The sequence below is a fragment of the Gorilla gorilla genome, chromosome 8 (genome assembly GCF_029281585.2).
Source record: "Gorilla gorilla gorilla isolate KB3781 chromosome 8, NHGRI_mGorGor1-v2.1_pri, whole genome shotgun sequence".
NCBI lineage: Eukaryota > Metazoa > Chordata > Mammalia > Primates > Hominidae > Gorilla > Gorilla gorilla.
The window spans coordinates 127,148,063-127,168,843 of record NC_073232.2 but is presented as its reverse complement, the minus strand read 5'-3'; the positions used below and the strand labels follow the sequence as shown (position 1 = coordinate 127,168,843).

Genomic DNA, 20,781 nt, shown 5'->3' with positions numbered 1-20,781 from the left:
TTTTTTTTTTTTGAGATGGAGTCTCACTCTGTTGCCCAGGCTGGAGTGCAGCGGCGTGATCTCTGCTCACTGCAACCTCCGCCTCCCCAGTTCAAGCGATTCTCCTGCCTCAGCCTCCAGAGCAGCTGGGATTACAGGCACGTGCCACCATGCCTGGCTAATTTTTGTAGTTTTAGTAGAGATGGAGTTTCACCATGTTCGCCAGGCTGGTCTCAAACTCCTGACCTCAAGTAATCCGCCTGCCTCAGCCTCCCAAAGTGCTAGGATTACAGGCGTGAGCTACCGCACCCGGCGTCTGTGCTGGTTATAACTTCTGAGACTATCTGGCATATCTCAAAAGTAAGACTATAACCCAAAAGTAAGAATAATACATATATAACATACTTAAAAGTAAGAATATTCAGGCAAGGCTTGAGTTTCAGATCTTCCTGTTTAGATGATTTGCCATCTTACTTCCTTTCCCTGGGGCTCACACCATTTGGGTCTCGTTTCTCTAACAGTGTTTACCAGTGTGCACTATAATTTATTTTTGTAAACACCACACCAAGACTGACTTATTTAGGGCTGAAATCATTTTCTGTGTTCCTAGCACCTTAATACCTGGTTCATAGAAAGTTCTTGAGAAATATGTGTTAAATAAACAAAATTCTTGTTTGGTTTGTGGATGTCCTATTTCTGATACATTTTTAGAAATGATATAACAGAGAAATTTCTAATGCCCACAATAGTCAAATCAATGAGTAGTGAGTGTGAATGAAACAGGCTTAGATGGATCTCTCTGAGGTGGGTAGTGGGGTATATTACCAAATAAAGTTAAAAACTGATTTTCTGGAATCAACCCAAATGCCCATCAATGATAGACTGGATAAAGAAAATGTAGTGTATATACACCGTGGAATACTATGCAGTCATAAAAAGGAAGGAGATCATGTCCTTTGCAGGGACATGGATAGAGCCGGAGGCCATTATTCTTAGCAAACTAATGCAGGAACAGAAAACCAAACACTGTATGTTCTCACTTATAAGTAGGAGCTGAACAATGACATAGGGAGGGAAACAACACACACTGGGGCCTGTGCTGGGGGCGGGGTGGGGAGGGAGAGCATCAGGAAAAATAGCTAATGCGCGTAGGGCTTAATACCTGGGTGATGGGTTGATAGGTGCAGCAAACCACCATGGCACACGTTTACCTATATAACAAACCTGCACATCCTGCATGTGTATCCCAGAACATAAAATAAATTATATTTAAAAAAACAAACAAACAGAAAAACTGACTTTCTGCAAGGTAGGCCCTAGGTGACAACTTTATTGCCATAAGAACAACTATAAAACACTCCATTTCTTCTGCATCATTCAGCATTAAACAAACTCACAGGCAGTGTTTCTGCTTGCTTATATCTATTTTTTTTTTTGAAAAGAGGTATAGATTTTACTTGAGAGTTACTCTAGCAAAACTTCAACTTTTACAGTTTTATGTTAATTCTTTAAATTCCCTTGGGATTACTAGTTTTCCAGCTAAAACACTGCTAAATTCTTAACAGTTTGAAGCAGGTTTTGGACTGGGGATCCAATTATGCATTCCTAAAACACAGTTTTCTTTTGAAGTAGCTTCTTTTGAAGGGCAAGGAGGGTGATTTCAACTCTTCAATGTCTAAACCTTGCCTCTTCCATCCTTTCAACCTATCATCTTTATTTCCGTCTAAAGTGATTTTTGAAAAGAATCTTCGGGTAGTTGGGATTAATCACTGGATTTTTCTTTCTGGCTGTGCTGTGTATTACATGTTTGTTTCCAATTCAGAACCTCTGGCAAATACTCAAGTGAACAGGGTAAGTCTAGAGTCTAATTGTTTTAAGTGTCAGCTAAAAAGAAAAGTTTTTATATGTGTTAAAAAAAAACTAAGAAATGATGCTTAGAATAAATTGTTTTTCTGGGCCAGGCACGGTGGCTCACACCTGTAATCCCAGCACTTTGGGAGGCCGAGGCAGGTGGATCACCTGAGGTCAGAGGTTCACGACCAGCCTGATCAACATGGTAAAACCCCATCTCTACTAAAAATACAAAAATTAGCTGGACATGGTGGCAGGCACCTGTAATCCCAGCTACTCAGGAGGCTGGGGCAGGAGAATCACTTGAACCCAGGGGGCGGAGGTTGCAGTGAGCTGAGATCGTGCCATTGCATTCCAGCCTGGGGATCGTGCCATTGCATTCCAGCCTGGGGAACAGAGCGAGACTCTGCCTCAAAAAAAAAAAATTGTTTTTCTGAGACATGCATAAACATTCCTTCCTTTTGGGCAGTGATTATCAAGAAGGGAAGTGGAGGTTTTCCTGGGGGAATTTTTCAAGCTACACATCTCTCCTCCACAAATAGATACATTGCTTTTTGTTCTCTCCCTTGAATACTATAGAGACCCACTGATTGTAGTGTGCCATATCCCTTTGTGTGTTGGGGGTGCAAAAAGTTAAGAATTGTTTGAGATTTATCATTGGATAAAATGTTCCCAATTAGAATTTTACAAAAACATAAGATGTTTTGTTTAAATTACATTATTTATTTTTTAGATCATCCCTCTTAGTCCTGCATGCAGTTAGCACAAAAAGTTGAACTTGATCACAACTTCCTTTGAAGAGAGAGTAGGTACACAATGACCATCTGAAGAGTTTCTCCACGGATGGACCAAGAATTCCAGACGTTGGTAACACTGTCAGTAACCTACACAACTTTCAATACAAAAAAATTTACCAAATATCCTGTTTAATGTAAACAAGGCAGGAGGCAAAACAGAGTATTACAGTAACACTATTTTACAGGGCCCAGAAAATGTGATTATCTACCATGTTTTAACACATAAAGTGTCACAATGACATGCATATTTGATTTACTATATAACCCAAAATATAATTACCATATAGTGTGGTTTTAGCACTTCACTGTAACTTCTTCTGTCAATACTGATGGACTTCATAATTAAATGGTAATTGTATGTTAATGCAATAATTTATGAAAACATTACCATGAATTTATGAAGTAATTCCATAATTTGTGCCCTGTAAAATTAAGTGTAACAATGTTTACACTAGCAACAGTGTAAGCGAGCTAAGAATTTTGGTCCTTATATATATACATATATACATATATACACACACAATAATGTATAATTAAACCAAAAAGCTATGAATCCACTCACAGCTTCCATATTGCACAAACAGATACATTATGAGAAAGTTACATAGTTATAAGGTGAGTACTATATGGCAATAGGCTAAGACAAATCTGAGTTCAATCAAGTAAAGAATGCGGCTCATAACTAAAAACAAACCCAAAGACTATATTGTTAGAAAGTTTTAAAAAATGTGCATACTTATTGATACAAATGTGAAGCAAGGCTGAAATTCACTTTGGAACTTGCTATGGCAATCAATTGTTATGACGGTGCTTTCCACTCAGCATAGTGCATTTTAGTCACTGTTTTTGCAAGTACTGAGTAACAGAAATATTCAGCTGTCAACAGAAGGTAAGAAAAACTAGTGATGCAGTACAATGTTTCACTAACAAATTGAACTCACTGTGAGAGCTTCTACTGGCTCTAGGCCTGAACTAAATATAAAAGAAAAAAGAAGGGATGAAAAACAGAAACTTAGAAACAAATGAAATCTTAAGCCTTAGCTGATTTCAAATTAAAGTCATTACAACAACTTAGGAAAATTATATTTTCAGAAGCAGCATACACATACACAAATATAAGAGTTAAAGCTTTTCTGAGCTTGGTTTCATGGACTAGTTATAAGGTCCCATAGTGGAATCAAGGATAAAAGAGTATTTGGTTTCAGAGGTAATATCATTGCTACTACACCTATTGAGCACTATGAAAACATTAAGAAATATCTAATATCTCTTAATGCCTTAGTTTAAATACTCATATATCAAAGTAGACTGTTACTACATCTAGAAATGGAAATGTCGAAGTTTTCCTTGTATGAAGTGATTAAAAAAATACAGCAAACTGAATAATGCCTTCACATCATTCAAAATGATTTAAAGAAAATTACGCACAAAATAACTATCTCCCACTTCTGTTTTTTCTTTGTTTTACTTAATAAATTTCTCAGAATAAGCTAACAAAGATTTGCATGAAATTAGAGGTTTAGTCTTTTTGCTGTTTTAACAGTGGTAAGCATTCTAGAGCTGAGGCTATTCATAATCTTTTGATATTCTGTTCTCAATAAATAGCAAGAACAAACTATGAAATAAATCAGAAAAGCTAACACAACAAAATGAGCAGACAGGTGTAAAACAAGCCTCTATGCACATGCCACACAATGCGTATATGCAAACATGCTACATAAAATAACTTCCTAGAGGGGGTAGTGACAGTTCCCTTCAAGCCAGAACCTTTGATAGCCTGTTCCCCCAAATATCAGTAAATGGAAAGATGAAGAAGAAAGTGCTGCGGCTTAACATGTCAAATAAAAACAAACAATAGCTTAAAAGCATTATTTGAGTGATCAGCATCACTTAAAGGAAAAATAGAAAGTGGACTGGCAAACACGATTTTGTCAATCAAGTACAAGCATGCTGTGCCCAGCGCAGCTTTGCTGAACTACAGGTTCCTACATGTGCACCCATTCACATACATACCCAATTTCCCCAAATCCTTTAACATGTAAACAGGACATTTAAAACTCTGTTTTCTTTAATCTCTTTAGAATCATTTAAAACAAAAGACTGAACAAAATAGAAAAAAATGTAAACATCGAGGAGCCACTGGCACTTTGATTGCTGCCAAGGGTTATCAGTCAGTTCCCCACCTAGACACCACCATGCGTTTCAGTAAGAAAATCAAATTATAAAGCAATTTTATAAAGCAATTTTCTGAGAGGGAGAGGGGGGAAAAAGGTTCTCAACCCAGTACATGTTACTTAGCTTAAAAAAATACAATTTTAGCAAACACTACCAATGGTGAGCAAATTCAACACTGTTGCGAAAACGACACAGTTTAAATAAACTGGGACCCACACATGAAGAAAATCACTAACATGGCTATGTGCACAAAAGAGTAAAAGAACATTTCTTTAAAAATATAGATATATTATGTTAATCAAGAATTTATCATATTAAATTGTTATTCTTAAAAAAGCTGAAGAAAGTTAATGGTGCTCTACACATTTTTATCGCCTATAATTCATTCAATGGTTTCTGAATTGTATTTTTTTCTCATTTACAGTTTTCATATTTTGTTTGATAAGAATTCTGACCTTAAAAAGTTATAAAATTAGTGATTTTTTTTTTGCTACTTATTAATCCAAAAGAATACAAGCATTTGAGTCCCAGAGAATGTCAAAATGCCTTGCTACCTAAAAGGACATTAATATAACAGAAATATCATCAAAGTCATGACATCGGAAATATTGCAGCTTTTCACACAGTCATTAGAAATGCTTATTTCCTGAAGTTCCTTTGATTGTATCCTGGATTCAACAATGTGCAATTGTATATATAGAACCATTATGATAAAGCCAATGAAAACAACATTATACAACATTTCACCAAGAATGTCCACTCAATAGGTTCTTAATGGTTCTGTCCAGTTTACAGCAATACTGCGTTTAAAAAGGCTTTTTATCCTCTTGTGGCTGGGTGGAACTGAGTCTTTTTTGGTGAAATGTACACAGTAGTTCTGTTCCCCCAGTTACATGAAAGATGTTATTTATGGTGTGGAGGAAGCGTGATATTTCACAAATGCAATTGCCGCCAGCTCCTTACAGAACTCTTCTAACACAATCACACCCTCTAGCAGTGTGATGTGGTCAATACTGGTAAGGAAAAAACAGACAATAAATCAATTCAAGATATCAGCCGATCATTAAGTTCACTGAAATTTTTGGATTAAAAAAATGTAAAACACTAACTTACATAGGGCCTTCAGGTTCCAAACCAAGTAACCGCTTTCTGACTAACAGAAGCTTGGGAGTAAAGTCTTGAATACGCTGGATTCGAAGCATAAGGTCTCCAACAACCTGCATCACAGAGGCAAGGCACTTCAGTTCCTGAAATCAGCTACACAGACAACCTCAGGATCTAAAAAGAAAAATCTTCCTTCCCTACTATTTAATAAAGAATGTAAACTTTCACTACTCATATAATCATCTTTAACCAAGGACTCATACCTAATTCTTTAAAAGTTACATATTATTTAAAATAATTGAAAAAATAATAGTTCAGAACGTGTAATAATTACTTTTAAGCAGTAGATATATTTTTCATTATGTGACACTAACTGCATACAATGATATTAACATATTAATTGCACAGATTTATCAATCCTAGTGAATATAACAGAACTAGTAACTCACCCTGACAATTACAGAGAAGAGAGATCTACAGCCAGGAGCGAGGTTCACGTAAGGATCCAAAAGGTACTCGTGGATGTGTGGATGAGGGAAGAGAGAAAGTCTAGATAACACTGAGGTTACTTGTAAGTTTACATCATATGGCTATGGAGAGATAAAAAACAGAAAGACATTTAAAAATAATGTATACCGGTGCGCTTAATTTACTATTTCAATTTGTCCTTTTAAGAAAGGAGAATCTGGCCAGGCCCAGTGGCTTACACCTGTAATCCCAGTACTTTGGGAGGCTGAGGCGGGCGGATCACCTGAGGCTGGGAGTTCGAGACCAGCCTGACCAACATGGAGAAACCCCGTCTCTACTCAAAATACAAAATTAGCCGGGTGTGGTGGCACATGCCTGTAATCCCAGCTACTTGGGAGGCTGAGGCAAGAGAATTGCTTGAACCCAGGAGGTGGAGGTTGCAGTGGGCCGAGATCACGCCGTTGCAGTGGGCCGAGATCACCCCATTGCACTCCAGCCTGGGCAACAAGAGCGAAACTCTGTCTCAAACAAAAAAAAAGAAAGGAGAATCCACCATCTTCCTCCCTGCTCCGCATGCTCTTCTGCAATGAAAATATCTACAACTAAACTAGCTCTCATCATCTCAAATTACATATATTGCAGGCCTAAAACTTTAAAGATTTAAAAAGTATATAAACATATAAAGACAAATATGTGACAGAGTCAGAATGTTTATTTTATGCAGGTTGATTCAATTAATGAAATTGTTCAAGGGGTCATAAAAAAGCACCAGTGTGTCATATATAATATTAATTACAGAGGACCCATTGAGCATAAGACCAAAAAACAAGAAGGGAAGATATTACACCTTTTCAAATATAGTAATTTTAGAAGTGATATTCCTCACCTCAGATTATTCAACTACTGCCAATTCCCAAAAACACATACAGTAAAATAAAGTCAAATCACAGAACCTTGTCACCAGAATGAAAGTACTTGGGGATAGAACTGATGACGACCCTATGCCTCAAAGTGGATGAGAAGGTTCAAAATGGTGATTACAGAGAGGGATCATCTCATTTCTTGCATGAGTATTAACTTTCCCCAAACAACTGTATATCTGTGTACAGTTCCTCACACTTGTTTTACATGTAATATCGTGATTTTACTTGAATTCTAATTGTCTGTTTATTCTTCACAGAAAGGGGCTTTACAGAGTTATGTCAACATCAAAGCAAAAGGCACACTACAAAAGGAGTTGCTACTACTTGCTCAGAACTTTCAATAGAAACTTCTCACCCCTTCCAGTTTGCTTCTTCTAAGCAGCCAAAGGAAACGGATTGGTTGCAACAAAACTAACTACAGTGAGGAGGCTGCAGAGAACCCAGGTGGCAAGAGTGAGACAGACACTGCAGCACAGTGGAGGGAAGAGGGAGTCAGGATCAAGTGCAACATCAGCCAGCACAGCGGAATGTTTTACTCTCAGCCACTGAACAACCTGCAAAGCCTTGATCACAGTGAATAGCAATGAGGAAGTCAATCTCTGGCATTCAGTGGAGAATGCTCGGGCACACGCCAGTTCTGCTACAGACTTCGGCATTTTACTATCTTTTGAAAATCACCACAGCTACAGACACTACGATGAACATGTTTTGTTACATAAACAAAAACTCTCAAGTCCTATGCTGTAAGGCCCGTTTTAGTCTTTCTAACTTACTACTAGATTCATGAACATGGATTTTTTTAAAGAATAAAAACTGCTCCAAGTCATTTATTTTTTTTTTTCAAAACCTAGCTGTAAGCAAGGTAATTGAAAGGAAATACGTATTCCCAGTAAAGGATAGTTTAAGAGCAAATTCTCCTACTTGGTAATACTTGGGGGCTTTGGGTATTTTTTATTGATATAGCATAATTGTACCTATTTTGGGGGGGGGGGGTCCATGTGATATTTTGATACATTTCACATGTGTAATGTGTAATGACCAAATTAGGGTAACTGGGACATCCATCACCTCCAGCATTTATCTTTTCTTCGTGTTGGGAACATCACAGTTCTCTTCTAGCTCCTTTGAAATATACAATACATTTTTGTTAACTAATTTCCCTACTGTACTACTGAATACTAGAACTTACTCCTTCTAACTGTACTTTTGGACTCATTAACCAACTTCTCTCCATTCCTCCTCCCTTGATAATATTTGCAACAGAATAGCCTTCTCTGAGACTCAACTCATAATAAACAATGAATTCACATTAAATTGTATTTTAGGTATGAAGGAATCATTTACAAAAAATAATTTAAAAGAATGCATTTAGTAAAAAAAAAAAAAAAAGTAGAAAAAATTTAAAATACAACTTAAGTCCAGAATTGTACATGACTCTTCACTGCAGGTAGTTAAGATTTTTAGGTCACTAAATTTTGCCATCTGCAGGTGCTTAAATAAATAAATCAATACAATTTGGCTTTAAACAAATACATTACTATTTAGACTTTGTATTTTCTCTGTGTGGTGTTACTTTGGTTTGTAGTTTATTTTAACATAAATGTAGGTCATAGGTTGCTTAAGAAATTTAAGGCTGACACAGATTATTTCTCAATGTAGTAAAAATGAAAATAAATTTCAACAAGATAAACTTGTTTCACTGTACTCTGAAATGGTCTCTACTTCCTATTGGTAATAACTTTAAAACAAGCTGGCCTTTTTGGAGGTTGTTGGTAATTAAGTGTTTATATCTATTACTTGAGGTCCCTTTATTTTATACTTTATACAGTATTTACCTGAAAGGAAAGCAAGCCAGATTTCTCTGACATGCCAAATGGACTTGGCCCATGTTTTTGGACTGAACTCAAATTTTGAGATAATAAACTTTGACTTAAAAAAGTAATATCAACTTCACTTTAACAATTAGAAAATGTGACAAGTAGCTAAGTTACTTGATCAAATTCAAATTCATCACGCTCAGGGCAGGGACAAGATTTGGCCTCCTTACAATGTTCCCAGTGTTCTTTACATTCTGCTGTGGGCTTTAGTATTTTACTATCTTTTTAAAATCACCACCGTTACAAACAATAGTAAATGTTTGTATTGTGAATTTTTTAAAATTAGCATTGTGATAACACAATAGTGTTATGAATACTTGATACTGTAAGTTCTCAATTATGCATGAAGACATTAGCCACTTGCCAAACTATTCATATTAAATTTTTAATCTCAGTCAAGTTACCTAGATCCTATTAGGAATCTATACTAAGAAAACGCCCTGCCAAGAGAAAAACAAAAGAAAAAGAAAAAAGAAGAAAGAAGAAGGCCAGGCGTGGTGGTTCATGCCTGTAATCCCAGGACTCTGGGAGGCCGAGGTGGGTGGATCACCTGAGGTCAGGAGTTCAAGACCAGCCTGAGCAATATGGTGAAACCCCATCTCTATTAAAAATACAAAAATTTGCCAGGCGTGGTGGTGTGCACCTGTGATCCCAGCTACTCAGGACGCTGAGACAGGAGAATCGCTTGAGCCCGGGAGGGAGAGGTTGCAATGAGCCAAGATCACACCACTGCACTCCAGCCTGGGTGACAGAGCGAGACTCGGTCTCAGAAAAAAAAAAAAAAAAAAAAAAAAGAAGAAGAAATAGGGAGAGAAAGAAAAAAAGAAACTACAAGCAAGTATCACTCTCTGCAAAAATGTTTAGGAAAGAAAGAAAGTAAAACTAGGCCAAAAATGCTAGCTTTCTAGGACTTGTGTTTTATCTCTGAGATCAGACTATACCATGTTCTTACCCAAAAGGCTTTGAAAATCAAGGGTTTTTTTTGTGTGTTTTAATTTTGTTTTAGAGACGGGGTCTCACTATGTTGCCTAGGCTAGTGTGCAGTGGCTATCCTTAGGCACAATCATAGCGCCCTACAGCCTTGAACTCCTGGGGTCAAGCAATCCTCCTGCCTCAGACTCCTGAGTAGCTGGGACTACAGTTGCACCCGGCTCAAGAGTTTTAAAGATAAAAGGTTTCAGACGGGGCTCCATAGCTTACCAGCTGTAAGTCACATAACTGAAACCAAAGATTCCTCATTTGTAAAACAATACTAGAAATCTCTCTTGCCTATGATACACGGTTACAGGAAGAATGACTGAAACAGTCTATGAATCAGTGCTGTGCTATGAAGTGCTATCTGGTGAAATTGAAAAGTATTTTAAGTATTTCGGATATTCTGTTTTCAATGTATCCTTTTGTGCCAGCACTCTACAAACTAGAGAAAAAGTGCTCAAGGTTGAAGATTCAGGGTAGATCTTTCAATTCAGAAACTACTTTTTAAAATTTAGGTTCCTTTTTAGTACTTTCGGTCAAAATTCCTAAACATTACTGTCTTGATACTCATTGTTATTACCTCTTGCTTGTTAGCTTAATCAAGCAACAAGCTTGATTTAAACTACGCCTAGCAAACTGGCTCAAAAACAAAAACAAAAAACAAACCACAATAAACTGATGCATCCTGGCTACCCAGGAGGCTTACACAGCCATGATGTGAGGCCACAATACCTGTTAATAGCCAGATTTTTATACTTTGGTTGTCAGGTTTAAAACAACCAACCAAGCAACACTAGAAATACAGCAAATGCTATTAAGACGTTAAAAAAGAAAAAAAAAAAGGACCTGGTCTCTTATAGAGATTACCGTCAGAAACAACGCTGACTAAACTCTAACATAGTGAAATACTTCTTAGATTACAATTTCTTTATTTGACTTTCTAGTTACTGAAGACAGCCTACTTAGTAAATTTCTTTTACAACTCCCTATGCTCACATAAATATTTAACTAAAATGCTAAAAAAAGAACACGTACTTTAACATACAGTTGAAAATTAATTCCAAATTGGTCCACTCAGTTTCCACACTGAGGAAAGTACTATGCTAGTTGTGTTCTTTCAGGTTTAGATTCTAATGGGTCAAGCATTTCAAAGCTCTCTCATCACTAAGCTTATGAGCCAATGAGAGATGGAAGGAGGGATTCCATAATCCCAAATTTATTTCTCCTAACAGTCAGATGAGATGTACATAGCAACGTATCAGCTGATGGTGATTTTTACCCACCTTTAAAGGAGTACATTAACCTTTTCTATTTCACCTCTCCCTTATGAAAATGAGTATCGTTTACAAGCTTTGTCTAAAGAGCCAGGTTCATCTAACACTATTCTGTAATTTTACTGAGACCAGTGTTCAAGATTCAATCTGAAATGACATTTAGGGTCTTCCAAATTGAGCATCTGTATTTGTACTAAATGTACTAACTAAAAGGCTAAGCAAGTCATAAAAGAAAAGCACACCTAATCATCTCCAAAATGTGCTAAGGATATTAAGACAATGGCCTATCATGAGAAGTAAAATAAACAAGCAGCTGTCAGGCCAAATAAATGTTTTAACATACAGAATGCATCAGAAATCTGCCAGTTGTTGGCAATCAAGCTTCATGAAAAAGTCATCCAGTGGAAAAAGTAAGAAAACAACAAAAGTACTTTATTGAAGATCTACTAAGACTTGAGATGATTCTGTGGTGAACGGCAAAAAAAAATATGAAAATTAGTATTTTAAAATATATTACCTGATCAAGAATTCTTCCCATTCTGTCGAACAGCACTTTCAAAAAATGACCTTCAAAGAAAGCGGCTTCTAAATTGCACTTTTCCAATGCTTTTGGAGACCCAGGCCACTCCCATCTTAAGCAGATAGCACAGTAGTCTCGGAACTAGGGGGAAAAAAGCATGTGAATCATTAAAGAACAAAAACAAATTAAGATGAAATAGAAATGATTTCCTCAAATAGGCATATAAAAAACCATTTGAATGCAGAATGTCTGTTATGCTTCAGGTGTCAAGGGAGAGGGGGAAGAGATGACTCAGATCTTTCTGTGACTAGGGGCACAGGTAAGATTATATTAACTGCTGCTACCAATATAAGTTGATGAAAAAGAGACATATTTTAACTTTACTAAAATACCCCTAACAGCTCTTTCCTTTAAAGGAATTTAACTCTTTAGTTACTTTTATCACTGATTTAGAGGACATTTAAAAAGCAAAGTCAGACCTAGCCAAGTTTTCAAATTTATTCTAAAATGGTATATACCACAGATGAACTGATGCATGTTATTTGAGAAGACAAGCCTGCCGTTCCTAGAATGGATGCACACTAGCACACTAGGCATGATGTTATGATAGGATCAAACAGTGCTACTCAAAGGTGGTCCATCGACCAGTGCTGGTCCTCAAAGTGTTCACTACCGTCCACAATGAGATGAGGACAAAAAGCAAGAGCAAGCACTTAAAAACGTTCCTAACAATTTGACTATGAAGAGTTTCATGTCTGTTGAATCTAACTATGAAATAATCAGGGTTTGTATTTTGTGTCTTTTTTTCTTTTCATTTTTCTACAATAGGAATTCTTTTTTTTTTTTTGAGATGGAGTTTTGCTCTTGTTGCCCAGGATGGAGTGCAATGGCACAATCTTGGCTCACCACAACCTCCACCTCCCAGGTTCAAGCGATTCTCCTACCTCAGCCTCCCAAGTAGCTGGAATTACAGGCATGTGCCACCACGCCTGGTTAATTTTGTATTTTTAGTAGAGATGGGGTTTCTCCGTGTTGGTCAGGCTGGTCTCGAATTCCTGACCTCACATGATCTGCCTGCTTTGGCCTCCCAAAGTGCTGGGATTACAGGCATGAGCCACCACACCTGGACAGGAATTCATTTTTATTGCATTTTACAAAAGTGTTGGTCTGTGACAGATTGGAAATTAAAAAAAAAAACCCTGGTCTTTCACTATAGATAGTTATCAGTGAAACAGTGTGAATATTTATAAGCACAATTTATTTCATATAATAAAAATGAATTTTAAAAGTCTCCCCCAATATGTAATTTACTTGAATTGAAACAAAAGAAATTTAAAGCACTGTTTTCTTCTATATTCCTTCCCTCTTCAGATTCTCCTTATTTAATAAAGCAAAATTACTTTGACTTCTCTAGTTTAGAAATTACCTGAAATTAAAACAGAAAATGGTCGGGTGCAGTGGCATGAGCCACCAGGTCCAGCTAATTTTTGTATTTTTAGTAGAGACAGGGTTTCACCATGTTGGCCAGGCTGGTCTCCAGCTCCTGACCTCAAGTGATCTGCCCGCCTCGGCCTCCCAAAGTGCTAGGATTACAGGCGTGAGCCACCGCACCTGGCCCAAATCTCAATTTTTAAGAAATCATTTTTACATTAACACTTCTTATATTCTGACTTATAATTTCTTATAGCTTTTGGTTTTTCTAATATTTCTGAAACAATTATAACTTCATTTGTAATCACAAAATGGAAATGAAACTTTACAGAAAGAATAAAAGCAGTTTAAAAATCCAATCGGTACTGCCAAAAGATATATTTTACTTTTATTGTCTTTACTTGATTGTTATTTGAATGTTACTTGCTACTCCATTAATTTATTCATGTATTAATGCAGACGAATTCATGTACTAATGTGGACTTGAATTAAAGTATTATGAATTAACTATGTGCATATGCAGATTAGTTATATATAATAGGATACTTCAATACAAAGAATTTAAATAAAAATTAAATGTACATTTTTCAGATTTGAGAATTTTTTAAATTTAGACTATGTAAATTTTAAAATTCTCTTTCAAATTTTGAAATATTTTATTCTGGTTATTTATTCAACAAATACTAAATAGTTACTGATATTGTAAAATGTATAAAGCTCTAAGCTACATATTTTGAGGGATTTAATGGTAAATCAAGCATGAATCCTACCCTCAAGAGACTGACTATTACCTTATAACCCCAAGGCAAGAAAGAAAACACAAAGGACCACAAAAGATTAGAGACAATGCCATGAGCATGAAGACCAGTAGTTACCTTTACTGTTGGGAAGGGAGAGGAGGAAGAGGGTAAAAAGAATAAATCACGAGCTGGCATTTAATCTGGATGTTGAAGACAGTGTAGAAATATAGATATCAGATGGTGGGTGAGAAATAAGAGGAGAACCTTGTAGGCAAACAGAATAGCATCAATAAATGCACGTAAATGTTATGTTTGGATAGCAAGTTAAAGTCATAGTAAGAAATATAGAAAAGCAGGCTGGAAAACTGATCCGAAAGGATCTTGAATTCTAAGATTTGATGTCTAAGTATTTATACTTTATGAGTTAATAAAGAAGGGGTTCTCAGATCCACACTTCAATGAGATTAATCTGTTAATGGCTTCTAAGCAGAAGGAACAAGCTGAGGAAACAAGTTATGAGGCTACTGTAATCCTGGCAGAGGTAATAAAGATGTAAACTAGGATTCTGAAAGCAAAAAGCAAAAATGGAGAAGGGGCAGACAGGAGAGATATAGTAGGGGCAAAACTGATACAACTTGGCAATACACTAGAGGCTAAGGAGAATAGAAGATGAATGAATCCCAGGCAACTCTGAAATACAAACCTTGAATGACCAGGAGGATGTATATGCCACTGACCACAGCAGGAAACAAAGGAGCAGATGCAGTTTTAAAGGCATCAATCATAAGTTCTGCTTTGGAAAGATAAAGTCTGAGGTCTTAGAAGAACACCTAAGTGGCTGAGGCTAGAGCTTTGGGGACACCTCAGATAGAGAATTCATGACAGAATGAATGTTAAACCAAAAGAATATCAAAGGAATGAAGATAGAAAAGAGGGCCATTGATAGATATTTTTGGTTTTTTGGCCACATCATAATATGGTGGACAGAGTAAAAATGACACCTGACACCTAAAAGCAGCAGCAGCAAAGAATGATGCTGCAGAAGCCTTAAGAAAGGAGAAAGTTGGAAATGGCAGGGCTGGGGTGGGGGGTGGGAGGTGGTTTAAACGAGTTCAGCGAAGTTACAGGATAGACGCTCAATACACAAAACCAGCAGTATTTCTACACTGGAAAGAACAATCAGAAAATGAAGTTCACAAAATAATTTCACTTACAATAAAGAATAAAATACTTAGGAATAGATTTAATGAAGGAAGTGCAAGACTTGTACACTGAAAACTATGAAATTCTGTTGAATAACACTAAAAAGAACCTGAGTAAATGGAAAAACATCCAGTGTTCATGAATTGGAAAACTTAATATTGTTAGGATGGCTGTACTTCTCCAATCAATCCACAAATTCAATGTAAGCCTTACAAACATTTCAATTGCTTTTTTTTTTTTTTTTGCAGAAATGGACAAAGTAATCCTAAAATTCATATGGAATTACAAGGGACTCCAAATAGCCAGAACAATTTTGAGAAAGAAGCAAGTTGAAGGATTCATATTTCTCAATTTCAAAACTTACTGCAAAGCAGCAGTAATCGAGACAGGGTGGTGCTGGGATAAGGACAGGTACATAGGTCAGTGGAATAGAATTGAGAGTCCTCAAATAAACTTTACACTTAAAGTCAATACACGGAAAATACCCTTTTCACTAAGTGCTGCAGAGACAACTGGATGTCTACATGTAAAAAAAATGAATCTGGACCCCACCTCACACTATATACAATAATTAACTCAAAACAGATTAAAGACCTAAATGGATAAACTAAAACTATGAAACTCTTAGAAAGAGACTTAGGTGAAAATCTATGTAATCTTGGTTAGGCAATGATTTCTTAGGTACGGCACAAAAAGCATGAAGAAAAAATAGTTAAGTTGCACTTCATCAAAATTAAAAACTTTTGGCCAGGTGCAGTGGCTCATAACTGTAATCCCAGCACTTTGAGAGGCCAAGGTGGGCAGATCACTTGAGGCCAGGAGTTCAAGATCAGCCTAGGCAACAGGGTGAAACTCCATCTCTACTAAAAAGACAAAAATTAGTTTGGCGTGGTGGCACAAGCCTGTAATCCCAGCTACTCGGGAGGCTGAGGCAGGAGGATTGCTTGAACCCAGGAGGCGGAGGTTGCAGTGAGCCGAGATCATGCCACTGCATTCCCGCCTGGATGACAGAGCGCGACTCTGTCTCAAAACAACAACAACAAACAAACAAACAAAAAAACAAAATTAAAAACTTTTGTGTGTTGAAGGACACTATCAAGAAAGTGAAAAGGCAACTCCCAGATGGGAGAAAATGTTTGTAAATAATGTATCTGATAAGGATCTACTATGCAGAATATGTAAGGGACTCTTACAACTCAACAATAAAAAGACAAATAGCCCAATTAAAACACAGGCAAAGGATTTTTTTTTTATTTTTTGGAGACAGGGTCTTGCTCTGTTGCCCAGGCTGGAGTGCAGTGGCACCATCATAGCTCACTGTAGCCTTAAACTCCTGAGCTCAAGCAGTCCTCCTGCCTCAGCTTCCCCAATAGCTGGAACTACAGGTGCATGCCACCACACACGGATAATTTTTTAAAAAAATTTTTGTAAAAATGGGATTGTGAAGGCTGGTCTCAAATTTCTGGCTTCAAGTGATCCTTCCACCTTGGCCTCCCAAAGTGCTGGGGTTACAGGTGTGAGACACCACACTTGGCCGGGATTTAAATATTCTTCAGAGAAGAGTACAAGTATCTGCTAAGCATATGAAAAGGTACTCAACATCATTAGTCATAAGGAAATGTAAATCAAAACCACTAGGAGACACCACTTCACACCTCCTGGGGTAGCTAAAATTTAAAAAGAATAATGGTAAGTATTGGCAAGGAAATGGTGAAATTGGAACCCTCATACACTGCTGGTGTGATGTAAAATGGTGCCACCACTGTGAAAAACAGTTTGGCAGTTCCTCAAAAAAGTTAAATATAGAATTACCATGTGACCCATCAATTTTACTACTAAGCATATACCCGAGAAAACGGAAAACCTGTATTCAACAAAAAAGGAATATTCACAGCATAAGTATTCATAATAATCAACAATTAGAAACAACCCAAATGTCCATTAACTGACAGATACACAAAATATCCGTACAATAAAATATTATTCAGCCATAAAAAGAAAGGAAGTACTGATGCATGCTTCAACTTGAATGAAACTTGAAAACATGACCTTACGCTGAGTAAAAAATGCCAGACAGAAAAGGTCGCATATAGTATGATTCCATTTTTGTGAAATGTCAAGAAAAGGCAAAGTCATAGAGACAGAAAGTAGATGAGCGGCTGCCAGGGCTGGGGGTTGGCGGGGAGGAGGAGTCAATATGAAGTGACTGCTTTATTTGTACAGGGTTTCTTTCTGGGGTGATAGAAATCTTCTGGCATTAGATAGTGATGATGGTTGCATAACATTGTGAATATACTAAAAAACATTAAATTGTACACTTTAAAACAGTTAAAACGTTGAATTTTATCTCAATACAAGTTTTCTTTGCAGAAGGAATTTTTTAATACAATTTTTAAAATCTTACCATGTAAAATGCTATAAAGAGGAAAGAAGAATGAGAAAAGTCTCCTTAATTTAGAAGCAAACCTTTGAGCAAGTCGTTTGAGTGAGGTAGAAAGGTGAAATTCCGGAGCTGAAGGAGTGAGAGCTGGGCAGCAGAGGGACTATACTTGTGAATCACTGTCCGCATCAGAATGAAGGAGAAAAGGATAATGGCTTGTGTATGAGGATCAAGGGTGCATGGTGGGTAGAATTATTAAGATATCATGTTTTGGATCAGTAGGAGAAATGGATCTGGGTGAGATATAATTTAAAGTGGTAAAAAATTAAAGAGCATAAAGAAATCTTGAGATGGAGACACACAATCGGTGAAGTGCAAACTAAGGTCACTTGTACAAAGCAAAAGTAGTTATAGCAGAGACCAGGTCTTTTTCTTTTTTTTTTTTTTGAGATGGAGTCTTGCTCTCTTGCCCAGGCATGATCTTGGCTCATTCCAACCTCCAACTCCCAGGTTCAAGCGATTCTCCTGCCTCAGCCTCCTGAGTAGCTGGGACTACAGGCGCCTGCCACCATGCCTGGCTAATTTTTGTATTTTAGTAGAGATGGGGTTTCACCATGTTGGCCAGGCTGGTCTCGAACTCCTGACCTCAAGTGATCCACCTGCTTCGGCCTCCCAAAGTGCTGGGATTACAGGTGTGAGACACTGCACCCGGCCCAGGTCTCATTTTTAATAAGAATGAAGTCATTTCCTTGGAGCAGTGGTGGTGGGCAGTGTGACAAGGGGTGTGCGTGTGTCTATTCTTAGATTTCATTTCCAACATTTAGTGACTTCACCTACCTGCCTATGAGCGTCTCGGAGGTAAGTGTCATATCCCGTGCCCTCAACATGGTAGGAGGATTTTGCGTCATCCGGTACCAGACAGAGAAAACTTAAATGAAAACAGCCACAATTATGCAAGATGTCCATTTGCATGAAAAAAAAGGAAAAAGTAGAAGTGAAAAAGACCATAATCAATACTCTCATAATTCAATAATAACTTTATAAGTACTAAAGCATCTAGTGATATCGTAAGTTCAGCTAAGTATTAACACAAATGGAAACCCGAGAAATGAAATTATATGTTGTTAATTGCTTATGAGAAGTTTTACAATTCATTGATTAAATATTCTCATTATTTTAAAGGTTTTAAAAATTACTAATTCCACTTAAAATAGAAGTAAGCCCAAGAAAGACATTTTTTTCCTCTTCAGATTGCTATATAATGACAGACTGCCATGATATTTGTTAATCTCAGGAAACTGGTTTTAAGTAATTGAACTTGAGATTTTTATGTACCCTAATTTTGCATCTTGAGCCACATGCAATTTTTCTCTAAAATCACCTGCCAGAACCAGGTATATCAGTGACAACACTGCAAGGGAAGCAAAAGAGAGAAAAAAAATTGCCACAGAAAAGGGCACTTTTAAAAAAACATAAAACCACGAACTAACAAAAAGGAATAGCCCAACACTTAGCACACGTTTAATAAGTACATCTTATCAAACCAGCAATTCTCAATGTTGTTACAATTGGGAATTACTTAAAATTAAACCACTTATATTTTTTAAAAATGGGATGACTCAGCACGGTGGCTCACGCCTGTAATCCCAGCACTTTGGGAGGTCAAGTCGTAGTAGCCATGCTACTGTAATCCCAGCTACTCAGGAGCCTGAGGCAGGAGAATTGCTTGAACTCGGGAGACGGAAGTTGCAGTGAGCAGGGATCATGCCACTGCACTCCAGCCTGGGCGACACAGTGAGACTCTGTCTCAAAAAAAAAAAAAGGTGGGGGAGGGAACTTTGAGGTTTCATTTAACCACAGTTAATATTAAGTAGAGCTTTTCTCTTAGTATCAAGTGTTGCCCGCAGCCTGGCACTTGTTACATAAGCAAGACCAAAAAACTGACATAATCTTTAAAGAAGATCAAGTTCATAAGAGATTTCTGTAACCATCTAAGAGCAGAACTCTTACATGTTATACACTTTGGGAGGCTGAGGCGGGCAGATCACTTGAGGTCAGGAGTTTGAGACCAGCCTGACCAACATGGTGAGACCCCGTCTCTACTAAAAATACAAAAATTAGCTGGGTGACGTGGCGGGAGCCTGTAATCCCAGCTACTTGGGAGGCTGAGGCAGGAGAATCGCTTAAACCCAGGAGGCGGAGGTTGCAGTGAGCAGAGATTGTGCCACTGCACTCCAGCGTGGGCAACAGAGCAAGACTCCACCTCAAAAAATAATAATAATAATACTAATAAACAAAAACAAAAAACAAGTAAGAGAGATGGAAGTCAAATTTTATATAGCAACTCACCTGTTTACAATTTTATGAACTTCAGTTTTTCCATCATTTTTGGGGTGGTCTGGAGTAGCAGGAGGTGAAGAACTAAGCCACTCTTGGTTTGGCAAAGTGTTTTCTGGTGAAATGTCAGTAAATAATGGATCTTCTTCCAGATCTCTAAGTTAAATTTAATGACACATAAAAAGCACTATTTTATTATGACATTTTCTAAACCAAAAGATTCTCTGCTATGTTCTTAGAAAATGTTACATAGTTTTGCTAATATAAAGGATTAAGGAATTATGTATATTTTCTAGGCAAACTAACATTCTATATTATTTTGTTATTGGGTCTAATGAATACACAATATTATTTGTAATGTAAAAGGATGGTAGTATCAATGCATCTAATTTTACTTTTAAGAACTTTTAAACTGTAAGAGGTATTTCTTTTGAGGATAAGGGAGACAGATAAGAGGAGAGAGAAAGTTCTATCTCTACATGAAATGCTGAACTCACGGAGTTGGATGGAAACTTACACTGCTCCTGCTATCAATCCATTTTCTACCACATCTTTATCTTCTGGGCACAAAGGTTTATATTCTGTATAATTTCTTTCTTCAAGATTTCTCAAGACCAAGTTGTAAAGAATGTGCTCATTGGGTTTTTGTAAAAGATGTTCAAACATTCGTAATGTCATTATGCTTATCTGAAACCAAAATTGATAAAAGCTAACTGAAAAATGTCTTTACATAAGTTACTTTTCTTA

General features: G+C 37.0%; 1 protein-coding gene across 2 annotated transcripts in view; it reads right to left on the bottom strand.

Annotated features, from left to right (window-relative positions):
• The window catches only part of FHIP2A (FHF complex subunit HOOK interacting protein 2A), a 78,276-nt gene that overhangs the window by 32,254 nt on the left and 25,241 nt on the right, over window positions 1-20,781 (bottom strand). Inside the window, exons 11-17 of one of the 2 annotated variants that reach the window (XM_004050133.5) lie at window positions 20,552-20,721; window positions 20,047-20,190; window positions 18,535-18,625; window positions 11,941-12,084; window positions 6,356-6,496; window positions 5,916-6,019; window positions 2,740-5,815 (exon numbers count right to left, since the gene is read on the bottom strand). In XM_004050133.5, the coding sequence (XP_004050181.2) occupies window positions 5,710-5,815; window positions 5,916-6,019; window positions 6,356-6,496; window positions 11,941-12,084; window positions 18,535-18,625; window positions 20,047-20,190; window positions 20,552-20,721 (900 nt within the window). In that variant the 3' untranslated portion in view covers window positions 2,740-5,709. Of the gene's footprint in view, window positions 1-2,739; window positions 5,816-5,915; window positions 6,020-6,355; window positions 6,497-11,940; window positions 12,085-18,534; window positions 18,626-20,046; window positions 20,191-20,551; window positions 20,722-20,781 lie in introns of those variants that run through there. The other variant, XM_004050134.5, reaches the window with a different exon arrangement.